Consider the following 16,618-nt stretch of genomic DNA (forward strand, 5'->3'; position numbering starts at 1 on the left):
GTCTGCTCGTGTGTGTGTGTGTGTGTGCGCGCGCGCCTTAGAGAGGAGAAAGAGAGGCAAACAGAGAGAAGAGTTTTCAAGAATGACTCCAAAATTTTCAGCCTTTCACCGACAGCCAAGATGGTTGACACAGGTTTGCAAGATAGGAAGTTTCAGTTTACACATGTACACCCTGAGATGTCTGTTGAACATCCAAATGAAGATGCTAAATCAGTAGCTGGGTGTGTAAATCTGGAGCTCAGGAGGTGGGTCTGAATCCCAGACAAATAATAGATGATTTCTAAGTCATGAACCACTGAGAGTGAATGTAGAAAGAGAATGGACCAAGGACTGGTCTCTAGGACACATCCAATTAATTTTTGCAAGAATAAAATTGATAAACTTCTGATGAAACTGACAAGGAGGAAGGGAAGGGAGTGGGAGAATACACAAATATCCGAATATCAATATGTGGAATGTAAAAGACATAACTTCAGATTATACATTAAAAAGTTAAGAATCATGAAAACCTTCACTGAAAATTATATGTATTTACTTATCCAGGATATAGAAGTTCTACAAATAAGAGAAAGAGATTAGAAAATCAAGCAAGCTATTTGAACAGACTTCAGAAGAGAACATCCAAATGGTCAATAAGCATATGAAAGGGTTTTCAGTCACTGTAAGTTATTAAGGAAATGAAAATCAAACTCACAAAGATGTCACAACATACTCAGAATGACTAAACTAAAAAGGACCACCAACATAGGCTAGGATGTGGAGCAACAGGAATATTCATACGCTGTAGGTAGCAAGATGGTACCATTTTCAGACATACTTTAAAAAGCTTAGGAAAATTGTCTTTGATATTTACTCATATATTTGACATTTATTGTGCTTCTCCTTCATCCTTATGATACTAAGTTTCCTTCTGGTATTATTTCCTATAAGGCAAGTCTGCAGAGAACAAATTCATAGTTTTCCCTCATCTGAAAATGTCTATTTCACCTTGATTCCTGAAGAATATTTTCACTGAATAGACAATCGAGTTGATAATTCTTTTTTTCCAGCCCTTTGAAGACATCGTTCACTTTCTTCCCAGCTCCCAGGCTTCTGATGAGAAATCTGTGATCATTTGGATTGTTGTTCTACTCTGTATGTTTGTATCTAGATGCTCTCAAGACTTTTTTAAATCTTTGGTTTTCAGCAGTTTAAGTCGTGTTTGGATGTGCGTTTGAGTTTATCCTGTTTTCTTGAATTAAGTAGTTTAATGATGAGGTGTCTGAGTGTGATCTTCTTTGAGCTTATCCTGCTGTCAACCCATATAGATTCAGGTCACCAAGATTCTTAAATCTATAAATTTGTCTTTCATTGAATTTGAAAAGTTTTAACTATTGTTTCTTCAAATAATTTTTCTTTACCTATCTCTTTCTCTTCTATTTCTAGGATCCAGTATTAGTGTGCTAGAGTCAGCTTATATCAACTTCCAAGAGTTGATTCTACATGTCTTCCCAAATCTCCATTCAGTGACACCATATTGATAGCTTGAAAAAGGCTTTAGTGAGAATATTTATACCTGGACATTGGAAAACACTATAAATAAGGGCTTTTTTTGAGTTAATCTACCACGGCACTTTAATGATACAAATGTTAGACCTTTTGGTACTGGTTGTCAGGTTCCTGAAGCTCTGCTCATTTTTTGATCTTTCATCACTTTGCCAGCTTGGATAAATTCTATTGATCTCTCTTCAACATCAACACTTGTTATCTTCAGTCAACTATTGAATCCATGTACCAAATTTTAAAGATTTCACCTTTTTTGTTCTGAAATTTCCATTTGGTTCTTTAAAAAAATTTTTTTTCTACTCGAGAACTTCTTTAGTTCCATTCATTTCAAGTGTTTCCTTTATTTCATGTTATAGTTAACAGCTGTCTTAAAGTCTGATAGTTATAGTATTTGCATCATCTTGGTATTGACATTTATTCTTTCTTGAGAACTGATCACATTTTCTTGGTTCTTTATATCCTGAAATATTTTATATTATATGCTGGACATCTTAAATATTAGAGTTTAGATTCTAGGTCCTGTTAAAATATTGTGGACAACGTTGGTTTTTGTTTAACAATCAATGCAGATAGGTTCAGACTTCAACATCTGTTCCATTTTCTGTGGCCTGTGTTCCAATGTCAGTTTGGTTTACAAAGGCTTTGTTATGTTTTATTGGGTATGTCTCACATGTGCCCTACTTAGGAGTTGGTCTCTGTCATGCCCACTGGTATTAATTGTAGTTCAGTTCTCAAAGGTTTTTGGCTGTGCTCCCCTGGGTCTGTTCTGAGTAGGTGCAGCTCTCAGTTAAGTGCAGGGCTTGTGCTAATCAAGATAATTAGCTTCTCCTAGGTAAATTCCTAGGAACCTACTCTCGGGTTACCCTCTTGCCCCACAGGTTCCCTTTGCCCTGTCCTCTCGTTTCTCTCTTTTAGCTCCACCACTATTACTGTGCCGTTCTCACAACTCAGGCCACCTTCTGGACAAAGAGAATAGAAAAAATAGAGAAAAATGGGGATTATCCTCATACTCTTCAGACTGCAAGGGTTCTTTTCCCATTTCCTCTGTCCAGAGAAGACAGGGGTTCCATCAGTTTTAACTTCCGGCACTGATTGCTACTGGGGCTTAGCTGGGGACTTACTGGTGACATGTCATGAGAGAAAAAGAGATAATAAAAACCCTCAGTACACTCTAGCTTCCAGGAGGTCCTTTTCTTCTGGTCTTTTGAGGCTTTTCTCAGTTTCCTCTGGCTTAACCTGTCAGAGGATCCACTGTGACAGCTCTGCCAGGTGCAGGTCTCTTCTTCAGGTATGACTTTTCTCCCCAAACTGCTTGTTTTACTTTTCAATGTTCTCAAGTAGTTTCATTTTGCATTTTGTTCAAAATTTTTAGTTTTAAGTGGGGGAGAGAGGTTTTTGAGGGCTTTCTCTATTTTAACTATGCTTGAAGTCCAAAACTGCATTATGTTTGAGGCCAAAATTGGAAACAACTCAACTGTTTTTCCATATTAGAATGGACAAATCATGATACATTTAGACAATGGCACATGATATGGCAGCAAGAATGAGCTGACTATAGCAACATCAGCAACATGGGTGAATCTCACATTTTTGTTGTTTAGTGCTGGAGTCTGAGAGAAACCCTGTTTTTAGCCTTTCATCTAAATATGATAGAAAAAAATTACAAAGTGTATGGTTCCCGTTACACATAAAAATAAAAAAGTAGGCAAAACCTAGAGGAAACAAATTGTAGGAGAACAATGAAAGTAGAAATACAACAATGAAAAATCTTGGGATGCAGCAAAAGCAGATCCAGGAGGGAAGTTTATAGCATTACAGGACTACCTCAAGAAAGACAAAAATCTCAATCTAAACCTATACCTAATGGAACTAGAAAAAGAAGAGCAAAGTCTGAAGTTAGTAGGATGAAGGAATTAATAAAGATCAGAGTATAAATAAATGAAATAGAGATTGAAAAATCAACATAAAGGATCAATGAAACTAAGAGCTGGTTCTTTGAAAAGATAAACAATATTGATAAATCTTTATCTAGACTTATTGAACAAAAGGGAGGACTCAAATGAGTAAAATTAGAAATGAAAGAGAAGTTATAACTAATACCATAGAAATACAAACAAGAATAAGAGATTACTATGAAAAATATGCTGACAAATTGGACAACTTGGAAGAAATGGATAAATTCCTAGACACATGAAATTTCCCAATACTGAACCAGAAAAAAATAGATCTGAACAGACCAATTAGTAGTAATGAAATTGAAACAGTAAAAAAAAACTAAATCCCAACAAACAGAAATCCAGAACCAGATGCCTTCACAGGAGAATTCTACTTAACATTTGAAGAAGAGTTAACACCTTTCCTTCTCAAACTATTCCAAAAACCTAGAGAAGGAAAGCTTCCAATTTTATTCTGCAAAGCCAGCATTACCTTGATACCAAAACCAGACAGAGACACTACAAAAAGAGAAAATTACAGAACAATATCTTTGATGAACATAGATACAAAAAGCTTCAACATAATATTAGCAAACAAATCTAAAAATACATTCAAAGGATCACTCACTGTGACCAAGTGGGATTTATTCTAGGGATGCAAAGATGATTCATTACCCACAACTCAGTGTGATATACCACATTAACAAAAGGGAGGAAAAAAAACCATACGGTCATTTCAATAGATGCTGAAAAAACACTTGGCAAAATTCAGCTTTTATTCATGATTAAAAACTCTCAACAAAGTGGGTATTAAGGGCACAAATCTCAACATGATAAAGGCCATATATGACAAACCCACAGCTAACATCATACTCAATGGTGAAAAGCTGAAAGCTTTCCTCTGAGATCAGGAACAAGATAAGGATGCTCTCTCCCCACTTTCATTCGACACAGTAGTGGAAGTCCTAGCCACGGCAATCAGACAAGATAAAGAGATATGAGGCATCTAAATTGGTAAGGAACAAGTAAAACTCTATTTGCAGATGACATCATACCATATATATATATATATATATATATATATATATATATATATATATAATATATATTTCCATATATTTATATATAGAAACATCCTATATATAAAAATAATCACTTTCTCTATATATTCTCTGTATATATTCTATATAAATAGAAAACCTAGGTTCAACCAAAAAACTATAAATCAATTCAGTAAAGTTGCAAACTAAAAATCAATATACAGAAATCTGTTGCATTTTTATATACTAATAATGACTAGCAGAAAGAGAAATTAAAAAAACAATACCACTTACAATTGCATCAAAAAGAAAATAACTTGGAATAAATAAAACAAGGAGACAAAAGACCTATACTCGGAAAACTATAAGACACTGGTGAAAGAAACTGAAGAAGATATAATTAAATGGAAAGCTATTCAGTACTCACAGATAGGGTTAGAATTAATATTATTAAAATGGCCATTTTGCCCAAAGCAATCTACTGATGCAATGCAATCTCTATCAAAATACCAATGGCATTTTTCATTGAATCAAAGCAAATAATTTTAAATTTGTATGGAACCACAAAGACCTCCAAATAGCCCAAGGAATATTGAAAAAGACCAAAGCTGGAGGTACCACACCCGACTTAATACAATGAAGATACAGTAATCAAAACAGTATGGCACTGACACAAGAACAGATACATAGACCAGTGGAACAGAACAGAGAGCTTAAAATGTAATGGGTGTTTCAAATAGAATTAATGAATTAAATGACCATACAGGCATGGGTTTATTTTTGGGCTCTCTATATACTAAGGGGAATTTATAATAAGGATACTGAGCTGCTTCACAGAATTCAAGGATAGATACTGGGCCTCATGAAAAGGGACTCAAATGTTACCAGAGCCTTCTCACTACAAATGTTTCCTCCAGGAAGATATGACCACTGACATGAAACAATTATTTTGTATGATATGCCCTGAGACATTTGTGGTGTATACCTTTTGTTTTGTTTGCCCTAAAGACTAGGCCCATTTACTAGGGACAGCGGTACTTTCAGGGAAAATGGTCTTCCTTCACTTATCCATATGGTGTTTACGGGAGATACATGCTTTTTACTTAATCCCAATCACCTGGACACATTAGTCCAGTAGTGGACACCTGACCTGTGCTGGAGAATCCTATTCCTAGAATATTTGTTCTTGGGACCAGAGTTCTATTTTTGAATAGACACACTTAGAGTGCAGGGCAGAAATGTATTAAGAACCCATCAGGTTATTCTAAAGTTTGAGAACTCTAGACTTTTGATCCTTTTTTGATTGTGCTTATTATTTCTTCAATAGTATGTTGTTTTTAAACTGGATTCTATTCAATAAATACTGTAAATTTCAAGGCTTGATAGCCTGTGTGGGGAGCAGTTCAAGTATCACCAAAATATGGTATGAAAATATACTATATGAAAAGTTTGTTAAAGTTTTGTAATTAGTATTTGTATACTCTTTCTGGACTTCACCCTCTGCCAACAAAATCCATCTAAATGAATGGCAGTGACCTCAGAGTTAAGAAAAGTTACACTGTCAACGAAGAATATGATCCAATTTCATGAGGGAAAAAAAGGGCAATACTGTTAAATTTAAGTGGTTGTTTACCTATAGAATAAATGCTTTTTCTTCTTTGAAATTTACTTTTTCTAGTTTTCTGTAACAGTTTTTCATAAGAAAAAGCAATCTTATAAAGATACAAACTATGTAATTTTTAAAAAATCAAGCAATATCTGCAATCAGGAACTGGGAACTGTGTCAAGCTTTCAATAGCAGTTGATGTACACCTCTGTTCAAAAGCAAACTCATATCAGCATTGTAAATAAAATATATCTTATCTCAAAACAGACTTTCTACTCTTCCATTTAATATTTTAGAACCATGTTAGGTCAGAAGTTAAAATATTTATTTGGTATGATTAATCTAAATATTTAAATGGTGGGATTGAGGTGAAATGTGGGACCATTTTCACTTTTCCATTTCATATTTTCATTTTTTTAAGCATGAATCTCTATTACTTTCAAAATCAGAAGAAATAAAGCTTTTTGCTTTTCTTCTTTTTAAAAAGAAAACATTGTTACCCAGTGTAAATACAGAGTTGGTTTGAAATTGGCATGCAATTAACATAGTTTTAATCTAGTTGTATTAAATAAGGACCAAGAGTGAAATCTGTTCCATTTTCAGACTAGTAACAAGAGGGCCAGTCCACTCAGACTTGTATTTAGGATCATTCAAAATACATTAGAGGTTGCTAAGGTTGTCTTCATGCTCATGTGAACATCCTACTGAGTACTTCCCTCCAGGTTAATACCTCTATCATTTATTCTGCTTTTGTAACTCAAAGGTACTTTGACACAGCTTATGAAGCACCTTCATATAGGTTTTCCTGTTGCACTGGGTATATTACAAGTTTAAGTAAACTTCTCATTCACTAATTTACAAGTATACTGACATTTAATTTTAAATGGCTCTTCAAATTTTAATTTGGCTTGGGAGAATTCAAAGATGAAGATATCATTTCTCTATACCTCATTAGTGCGACTAACTAACATGGAGGACAGTAAAAACCCAAAAGAAATGTGGGGAACTAAGTAAGCTTTGTACAGTTCTTGACTTTTTTTCCATTCATCTGTAAGTGAAAAGATGGACATGATTAAGTATTCATATTTGGTTTGAAAATGTATTAATTTCCTCCCCTGGAAACTCAGCAAAATGGCTTTTTGGTTGTTTATGCTAGCTTTTTCTAACTAAGTATCAATTGACAGCAGGTGAAAAAGTTCCAGGAACAAAACAATTTTGAGTAAACTACAAATTTACTCCAAATAATCCACAAATGAAATAACTAGGACACAGAGAATATAACAGTATGTATTCCAACCTCATGAAGACCAAATCTCATAGGGCAATATGATTTAGCTTTATGTGTTTAAAAAAAATCAACTGATAAATTTATTAAAACCATGAAGATCAAAAAACTTATAAGCAATTGGTATGGGGGGAGAAATCTTACCATTTCCAGAAATTAATAAAACACTTGAAAAAACAAGTATAAATTTAATAAACATTATGGTCAGGCTGTTTATTAAGGAGGCAACCACACATACAAGTTTGGCTATAGAAAAGTTTGCAAATCAAACTTCATGTGATCTAAAAGGATCATGCGTGATGTCAAAAGTGGACACCTGTACATTCAATAAAAAATCATACACAGTCTAGATTATTCTAGAGTTATACAAACATCTGGGGACACATATGTGTCTAATTTCCTTTCAAAAAAACTTTTATAAAAGTGATGTATTGAAATAATTTAAAAAAATAACTGACAATTATGAATGGTCCCCAGTTTTACAAAATGTGATTTCCAGGGTATGAAAACAAAAAAGTCAACTCTTCAGAGAGTATTTTATATTATACAAACAAGTTTTGTAGAAAAATGATCCAGCAAATGCTTCAGTTAAGAATATTTATATTTTTTCCAATTCTTTACACTTTTATTAACACACTTACAAAAAATAACATTCAAACACTGAGAAAATTAAATAACTTTGGAAGCAGAGCTCACAGCCTTCTGCTTGCTTATAAGTGACAATTCTGGGCTGTTGGCACAAAAAATAATCAACATTCATAAAACCCTTACTACTATATATCAAACATAAGTTAAAATCATAGGCACTAGTTTATCAAATCCACATTTCTTCTGTAAGACTAACCACAGTGAATCCTTAGATTTTCCCAAACAGAAAAATTGGCAATACACAAAGGCTTTCTAGTAAAAAGGCAATTTTTCTCTTTAGGAAACTAAAAGCCAATAGTCTGTGGTAGTACAACAGCAGGTAAAATAATACTTTACCCAACTCAGATCCAAATACATTTTAACAAATGATGAAATATTTTAATTAAAAAAAATACTTTTTTTTTCTGATGCAGCCATTTAAAAATGAAGTTAAATAACCTGAATACTCCTTTTGAAACTAATTAACTTAAAAATGTAATGGGTGTTTCAAAGAGTTAAAATTCCTTTTAATTATTAGATTGCAGCATTTTTTTTTTGCAATGTTGCTCTGAAAACTGTATTGTGTATATATGTTGTTTAAAAAGAGACAGCAGCTAGTTTTTTCTTTTACTTAGTTTTTTACATGATACCCATCCCTCCCAAGCAGATACTTTCTTTATCTTTCTCTGAAAAGCAACATTTTTAGCTCATCATCATGTGAATTCTGGTGCCATCCTTTCCTGACCCACTCCCACCACCTTCAAATTCAAAGACAAAATTTTCTCCTTGCATTAATACACTAAAATACATTAGCACCGGCAGTTTCAATCTCCAGCTGCTTGTGCTGAGTGACTCCCTACTGGTCAATCTAAAAAAGACCACCTGGTGTCAGGCATGGCAGAACTGGGGTCTTGGGTTTAAAAGCTTTATTATTCTCTCAACCTATCAACCTCAATGCTATCCTGAATATCAAGATTCCCATTGCTCTCTCAATTTCTTTTGCCAACTTACAATAAGTCGTTGACTAACAGGAGATGAACTTACGTTCAAATCTTTAGAATACTTTAGGTGACCTGATTGCCAATATTTTAGAGCTGTTCAAATTAAATATTTAAAAAACACACCTCATCATGGAAAATGAAAAGCCTACTGCAGAAGGAAGTTTTAATCTGGTAATAGTATAATAAAACTGAAATAAAGTGATTTCCAGGATATACATAAGGGCCATTACAGAGCAAGTATTTAACATACTCGAGTCATATACAGTAGGCTTCATGTTACCAAAAATGCAACAATTGATGTAAGGCAGAATCTAAGTCAAAGGGACAGTATTTTCAAAGGTTTTATATAGTTATACAGTTTAAAGTAGATCAACTTAAGTAGGATTTAGCAGGCTATATTTTCCTACCACATAACGGATTGTGTCAATTAATAGTAACAATACAACTGTCATTTACCAGAGATTTTGTAAATTAAGTGCATAGATTCCCTCCCCCCTCCCATTGTATGATTTCAGGTTGTAAGCACTGAGGCAGTTATTTATATCAAGAATGAAGACACATACTACTTGCTCTTTCCCATCATAGAAACCTGCTAATAAAAACAAGATCTTTTAGTTCTGTAACAGATAAAATAGCTTATGAAGAAGTTGGTTTCAAATAGCAAAGGCTGTTTTTCCTGAGCCAGGAGCTATAAAGTTTAGAAAGATTGTACAACTGATATTAAGCCCTTTTGGCAATCAAAACAAACACATAGAAGTTCAGTTATCAGTGTAACAGGATGGATGCATGCGGTAACACTAGCTGATGGTGGTGATATGTGAGCCACATCCAAAACTTAACAAAGTAACAATTTTTCTAATGAATCTGCAAAAATAATTTATAGAAGTCTCCCAAATCTAGGTATCATGTTTTAAACTTCTAGCCCAGGCTTCTTCCCACCTGAGACCCCTCCAAGTCAATCTGTTTCTTGGAGTACTAGTGAAACATTTTAGATTAGTCAGAATATCAGTTCTCATTAACACAAATATTTATTGATACTATTTATACAGTTAATTAGGTTGAACATGAAGTTTTAGAGAGCTTGAGTTCACCATTTTCTTGTGCACAAAGATATTATTCTTTCATTTACAAATGGTCATTTCTCTTTGGCATCCATTAGTTTTTTGCTCAGATATTGGCCTCTGTCAAATATTTAAAAATCAACTGAGTTTCTATTAAACAAAACTAAAAGTGACTCCATGGAGAGTGATTGTATGATTACCGAACATATCTGATGTTATATGTCATTAAAGTGCTGCTTGATCGTCTCTGTCAGTTTGTGCTAATTAAGACAGAGAGGGCTGGGATATTACAAATCCCAAGAGTCTTATCTGAACAGTCTGCATATAAAAGTTGTCTTTCAGCCTGGTGAAGGGGTATCCATGAAGCTGTGGACCTCTGTAATCTTGTCTTTGCTGGTCAATAACAGCCATCTTTCCAACTGTCATCTTTCATACTACCATATGTCTTAGGAGTTGGCAAGGACCTGAAATAGAGCAATTTTATAAAGTGATTCACAGACTTTATGAATGAGTACCATTCATAAATGTGTCACCCACATGCATTAATTGCTTTGCAGCAGCATCATGATCCAAACATGTTCAGGTGTACTGAGATCAAAGCTCTAAGCAGCTCTAAGCACAACTGTCCCACACTCAGCATTTCTACAGTTTTCAAGTTTTACTGATTATCTGGTGATTTTACTTTTTGTTAACATAGCTACTAAAGTAAAAAAAAAAAAAAGAAAAAAGAAAAGATTGCTCATCTTTTCCAACTTCACGGATCACCAACCTTAAGAAGGGCAGAGTGATAAATGTGGTATTAGAGGGTTAGTGTCACCATTACGAGGAAGGCAGAACTGTACAGTACTTAAAAGGACTTTGATTCAAACATACTTCAAACTACAAGTCTTATTAGTTATGTAGTCTCGGGCAAATTACTTAACTAGATTTCAATATTCTCCTTTGAAAAATAAGAACAACAGTGCATACATATTCATGTTATTGTAAAAATTAAGGTACATATAAGTTACTCAGCACAGTGCATAGCAAGAAACTGTTGTACTCTACTACTGAATTCAGAAATGTATCTTACAGTAAAAGAAGTATGGATAATTCAGTTTAAATGCTTATGGGATGAAAGTATTTTTTTCATGCAAATAATAAATATTCAAAATTTAATTGTGTTTGACAGTTAAATTTACTGGTGGTAGTAATCCTACTGATGAAAGGTAGGTAAAGATTAGATGTGTGGTTCTCAAACCTGGCCTGGCTCAGAATCACCTGAAGATTAAACAAACTAAAAACAGAAAACCCATAGTGAAACCACTTCATACCAGATCTACTCTCTTGGAGTAAAACTTGGGCCACTATATTTATATAAATTCCATAGAAGATCTTAATTGTAGCAAAGTTTGAAAACCACATTCCTGAAGAATATTCAGAACCGGTAGCTAGAAGTTTTACTTAAAAATATCACTCTAATATGCTTTTATTCTTTATTGAATATCATTATATTCAAAATGAACAAATATCACAACGAAGTTGAGTGGTTCTAACAGTTTTTTCTAGTTCTCTAGGATGGTAATCATGTTAGGCATTTGGGCAAATTAACTTGAACCAAAGTGGTATAATACCCTAATGTCTCCAAGTGAGGATTTCTTTAAAATAATGTTTTATTTAAATTGTACTAAGACTCCCTCTGTTAGCTATCAAATGCAGAGATAATGATAAGTCCAGCTTACCCACTTTCCTATGCTGAAGGAGGTAGAAACAGCATTTACCACTTACCTGCGAACAGGCTGCGCAAGTTTGCTGCGAGGCACTGGTATACCCCCAGCAGAAGGGGCACTGGGTCTGGGCAAGCCACTTCGCATCACAGTAGTCCCTGCAGGTCTGGTTAGAGTAGTGCTGTTGATATTGTTGGGAGGATTTGTTGGAACTGTGTTCTGAACCAAGGGAGGCCCAGGTGAAGAGGTGGTTTGTGTGAGCTGTGTTGTTTCTTGGCCACCAGGAGAACCAGAGCCATGGTTACTAAATGCTTTCACTGGTTGCCGAAGAGCCAAAGGAGATGGTGCTGCAGGGGAGCGGAATTTGCCTGGAGAAGGTACTGTAGGATGGCAAAAAAAAAAATCAGTGTTTTCAGCGGAAATCAAGTGTAAATGAAGCCACTGTTTTATATTACACTTGATGCCTGGACACCAGCATATCTGTTCATGAAAACTCACTCTATAGACATGAAAGGAATAAAGAATATTTCTGAGCTAAAATAAATAACTGTTAAGTCCTAAATAACCAAGTCCTTACTCAGAGGATTGCAACTATCCTTGACAACAATGTTTTAATGAGGCCAGCTAGGAATCCACAGCATCAGAAGAGAAAGGACTGTTTCCCTGTAGCAGTTTACCTGGATCAGACTACAGATTGAAAAAAAAAAATTCATGTAAACATGTATCAAGTACCTGGTGAGTGTAGCTCAAGTCTTGTATCACCTACAGTGCAACTTAAAATTTAGAAACTAAAAACTATTTTTTTTAAATGCTTCTATTGTTATACTTCACCAAGTAGGAGACTCAGATCATATCAAGAGGTATATGACATCATAGGATGAAGATGGTACATTTTCTTGGAATGTCAGTTCTACTAAGTGGTAAGTTAAAACACTTATGTTAAAGCAAATGATAGATGAAAGAAAAAGATGTACAATTTGCATTAATTTTTAGACAAATTAAGACTTCAAGTAAACTTTATTACTGTGGTGGTCAAGTAGCATAAGCTCATATTTTCTTGGGGAACACATTCATCCTTCCCTGTTTATTCTGCTAGATAAATCACCTCTGAAAGGCCATCAGTTTTAGTTTGTTCAAATGCCCATGGATGGTTATACACAATGTAAATTGAAAATATTCCTTTAGCATGCTTTATGTAACAAAGAACTTTGAGATGGGGTTCAGACAGAACTGGAGGGAAGGAGAAATGAATGCAGCAGAAAAAGGTCACTCTAGTCTCTCTCAACCTCTATTAGTTCAGGGAGGATTTAAGTGGAAGAAAAGCTTGGGCCTGGGACTTGGTCCTAAAACTGCAGAAATAGATATACACAACTTCATCCTTCTCACTTCTACTAATCTGTCTAAAGAATGTAAGTAACAGTAAGGTCTATAACAGTAGTGAGTAAGAGAGAAAAGAAGGATGAGTTTGGCTACTATTTTCATCTGATGTCTGGGAGGTAGAAGAGATGGTAAGCCTTAGCTTCAAAACTCCAAAATGAGGGATATTCATCTCCTACTTCCTTTCAAGGTTTTTTGTACACAGCCTCATTCCTTTCCAGCTGGTCTTCCCCACCTTTTATATGACCAAAGGGCCAAACGTCAGCACCCCTGTACTTGGCATTACTAGGCTCCAGTACCCGATGTGCTTGAATGATCTCTGGAGTCATGATTCTTAACCTGACTGCATTAGAATCCCGGGGAGCTTTAAAAAAAAGGGAAGCCCAGGCACAACCACCAGGGAATCTATCTGGAATGGAATCCAGATACTATTTTACAACTACCATAGAGGCTTTCAGTCATGATGGCAAAACTGGGAAGGGGCTAACCCTCCTGCTGTAATAAAACTGGACAAGATACCTAAAATGGTTTTTAAATATTGGACAACAGGCAGAATGGGACTATAATCCCCAAGAGAAGGAAAATAAATGTGATGAGCTCTGTAAGCACCCTGGCTATATTTCTGGGAGGTGGGGGAGGGGGAGATGGTTAGGGTGGGTTTGGAAACACTTTTTTGGACTATGGAGTGAGGAGGAGAATCCCAAGCAGATCAAAGTAATCTTGTTGAGAAGACAAAAATTGGGATTTGAAGGGCAGAATAACTTAGAAAAGTGAACTGCTCCAGAAGACCTCCATAATTTAGCTTAGGGGTCTGCTTGGATCTTTGGCTGAATATTGAGCTAAGCATATACCAAGTGAAGCTTCATGAGATTGGGCGAAGGACTAAAGCATTGTAAACTGAACAGTTTCCAAAGCTTATACAGACTAGGAAACATTTGCGTTTCAATCAGTGAGAGTGAAGAATCTTCACCAAGCATCTGGGGTAATCAGGAGACACCACAAAAGGAATAAACTAGCCCTAGAAAAAAGCTACTCTAAACCCACTCTATTAAAACTTATAAACAAGCCTCTAAAGTTGAGGTCAGCAAACTACCACCCATGGGCAAGTTAACTATTTTTGTAAATAAAATTTTATTAGATCATAGCAATACCCATGTGTTTATATATTATTTATGGTTGCTTTCCAGCCATAAGAGCAAAGTTGGTTACAACAGAGACCATATTACCCACAATCCTAAAATATTTTGTATCTAATCCTTTAATGTTTGCTGATCTCTGCTATAAAGGATCAAACTGATTCATAAATAACTGCTCGCCACAACAAAATCCAACACTATTTGAAAGATAACACAACCCAGCACAAAACAATATAAAACTTCACAATGTCCAAAATCCAATAAAAAATTACTAGACTTAAAAAGAAATAGGAAAATGATAACTAAAACCAGGATAGAAATTAGTCAAACAGAAACAGATCAAGTCACAGGGATGACTGAATTAGCAGACTTTAAAAGAACTAGTACATATATATTTAAGGATATAAAGAAAAATATAAACAAAATAAGATGACAAAGAAAACATTTTCAAAAGAACTGGACAGGACTTTTAAAGGTGGAAAAACTTAAAATATATCGATAATGCTAAGTTCAATGGATGAGAATTAGTAACAGTTTAACTGCTACAGAAGAGGCTACTGAAGATAGAATAATTACTACCCAAACTAAGGCATATGGAATATAAGAAGGCTCAAAAGTATAAAATGATAAAACCTCAGTGACATACAAGTAAGTACCATTTGGTCTAATAATATGCAATTTGAGTCCAAGATTTGGGGGTGGAGGATGGGGTAGAAGAATGAGTGGGATAGAAAAGATTTAAAGAAAGAATGACTGAGAATTTTCCAATTTGATGGGGGGAAAAAAGTCAAAAACTATAGTCATGATTTTCAAACTTGGCTTGTATTAGAATCCCGCACAGGATTTTTTTTTTTTTTTTGAGAGAGCATCTCTCATATTTATTGATCAAATGGTTGTTAACAACAATAAAATTCAGTATAGGGGGGTCAACGCTCAATGTACAATCATTAATCCATCTCAAGCCTAATTCTCGCCAGTCTCTAATCTTCTGAAGCATAACGAACAAGTTCTTACATGGTGAACGAATTCTTACACAATGAATAAATTCTTACATGGTGAACAGTACAAGGGCATTCATCACAGAAACTTTCGGTTTTGATCACGCATTATGAACTATAAACAATCAGGTCAAATATGAATATTCGTTTGATTTTTATACTTGATTTATATGTTGATCCCACATTTCTCCCTTTATTATTATTATTATTTTTATTTTTAATAAAATGCTGAAGTGGTAGGTAGATGCAAGATAAAGGTAGAAAACATAGTTTAGTGCTGTAAGAGGGCAAATGTAGATGATCAGGTGTGTGTCTATGGACTAAGTATTAATCCAAGCTAGACAAGGGCAGAAAACATCCACAGATGCAGAAGATTTCTCTCAAAGCAGGGGGGGTGAGGTTCTGAGCCTCACCTCTATTGATCCCCAATTTCTCACCTGATGGCCCCCCTGCGACTGTGCCTGTCTTAGGTTGTTCCTCCCTTGAGGAATCTTACCCGTCTCTGGCTAACCAGTCATCTTCCGGGGCCATACAGGGAAATGTAAAGTTGGTAAGTGAGAGAGAAGCCATATTGTTTGCAAAGGTTAGCTTTTTACTTCTTTACAGATTTATGCCCTGTGGCTTCTATGCCCAGCACTTGTCTCGAGGTATCTTTACCACCTGGAGGAATTATGATACTCAGTAAATTCGATATGAGGCACAAATTCTATTTAAGGGTTGTAATTAGGAAGGAAGAAGAAAAGCTATAGAGGTAGCATATAGAAGAAAACATGGGAGGATTGATTATTTCTTTGACATATCTTCTTGTAGAGTACCTTAAGTATGTATAGGTTTTAAACTACTAACTAATTTGCACACACATATTAACATAATAGGAATACGGTGACATAAACAAAGCAAATCTATAATTACCATCCATCTCCAGTGAAGCCAAGAAAACCATTTAGGCACCCTAGGCATTTGTGAAAATTTGTCTATGATATGATAGATATTGTCCTACTGTACTTGAACAGTCTGAGAAAAATCAGACAAATTAAAGCAGCCCATTTCTGGGATCTGTTCACATCCCATATGTTCTTTTAACCGTAGATAGTCTATAGTCATAAGATTTTGGAGCCGCACTGGATTTTTTAAACACAGGAACAAAGAATAAGGTATCTTTGTTTTTAAAAAACAGAGAACCAAAGATAAAATATCAGACTTCTCAACAGGAATGAGGTATGCCAAAGGACAATGGAATAACATGTTAAAGTGCTTAAAAGTCTGTAAATCTAGATAGAGTTCTATATCCAGCAAAATTCT

General features: G+C 34.9%; 1 protein-coding gene across 2 annotated transcripts in view; it reads right to left on the reverse strand.

Annotated features, from left to right (window-relative positions):
* Nucleotides 1–7,608: 7,608 nt before the first annotated feature.
* SLAIN2 (SLAIN motif family member 2) overlaps nucleotides 7,609–16,618 on the reverse strand; it is a 70,251-nt gene continuing 61,241 nt past the window's right edge. For both annotated transcript variants that reach the window (XM_017678669.3, XM_017678665.3), the window contains 2 exons: nucleotides 11,867–12,185; nucleotides 7,609–10,563 (listed from right to left, as the gene is read on the reverse strand). In XM_017678669.3, the coding sequence (XP_017534158.2) occupies nucleotides 10,497–10,563; nucleotides 11,867–12,185 (386 nt within the window). In that variant the 3' untranslated portion in view covers nucleotides 7,609–10,496. The remainder of the gene's footprint in view (nucleotides 10,564–11,866; nucleotides 12,186–16,618) is intronic.

Source organism: Manis javanica, chromosome 5 (genome assembly GCF_040802235.1).
Source record: "Manis javanica isolate MJ-LG chromosome 5, MJ_LKY, whole genome shotgun sequence".
NCBI classification, from domain to species: domain Eukaryota; kingdom Metazoa; phylum Chordata; class Mammalia; order Pholidota; family Manidae; genus Manis; species Manis javanica.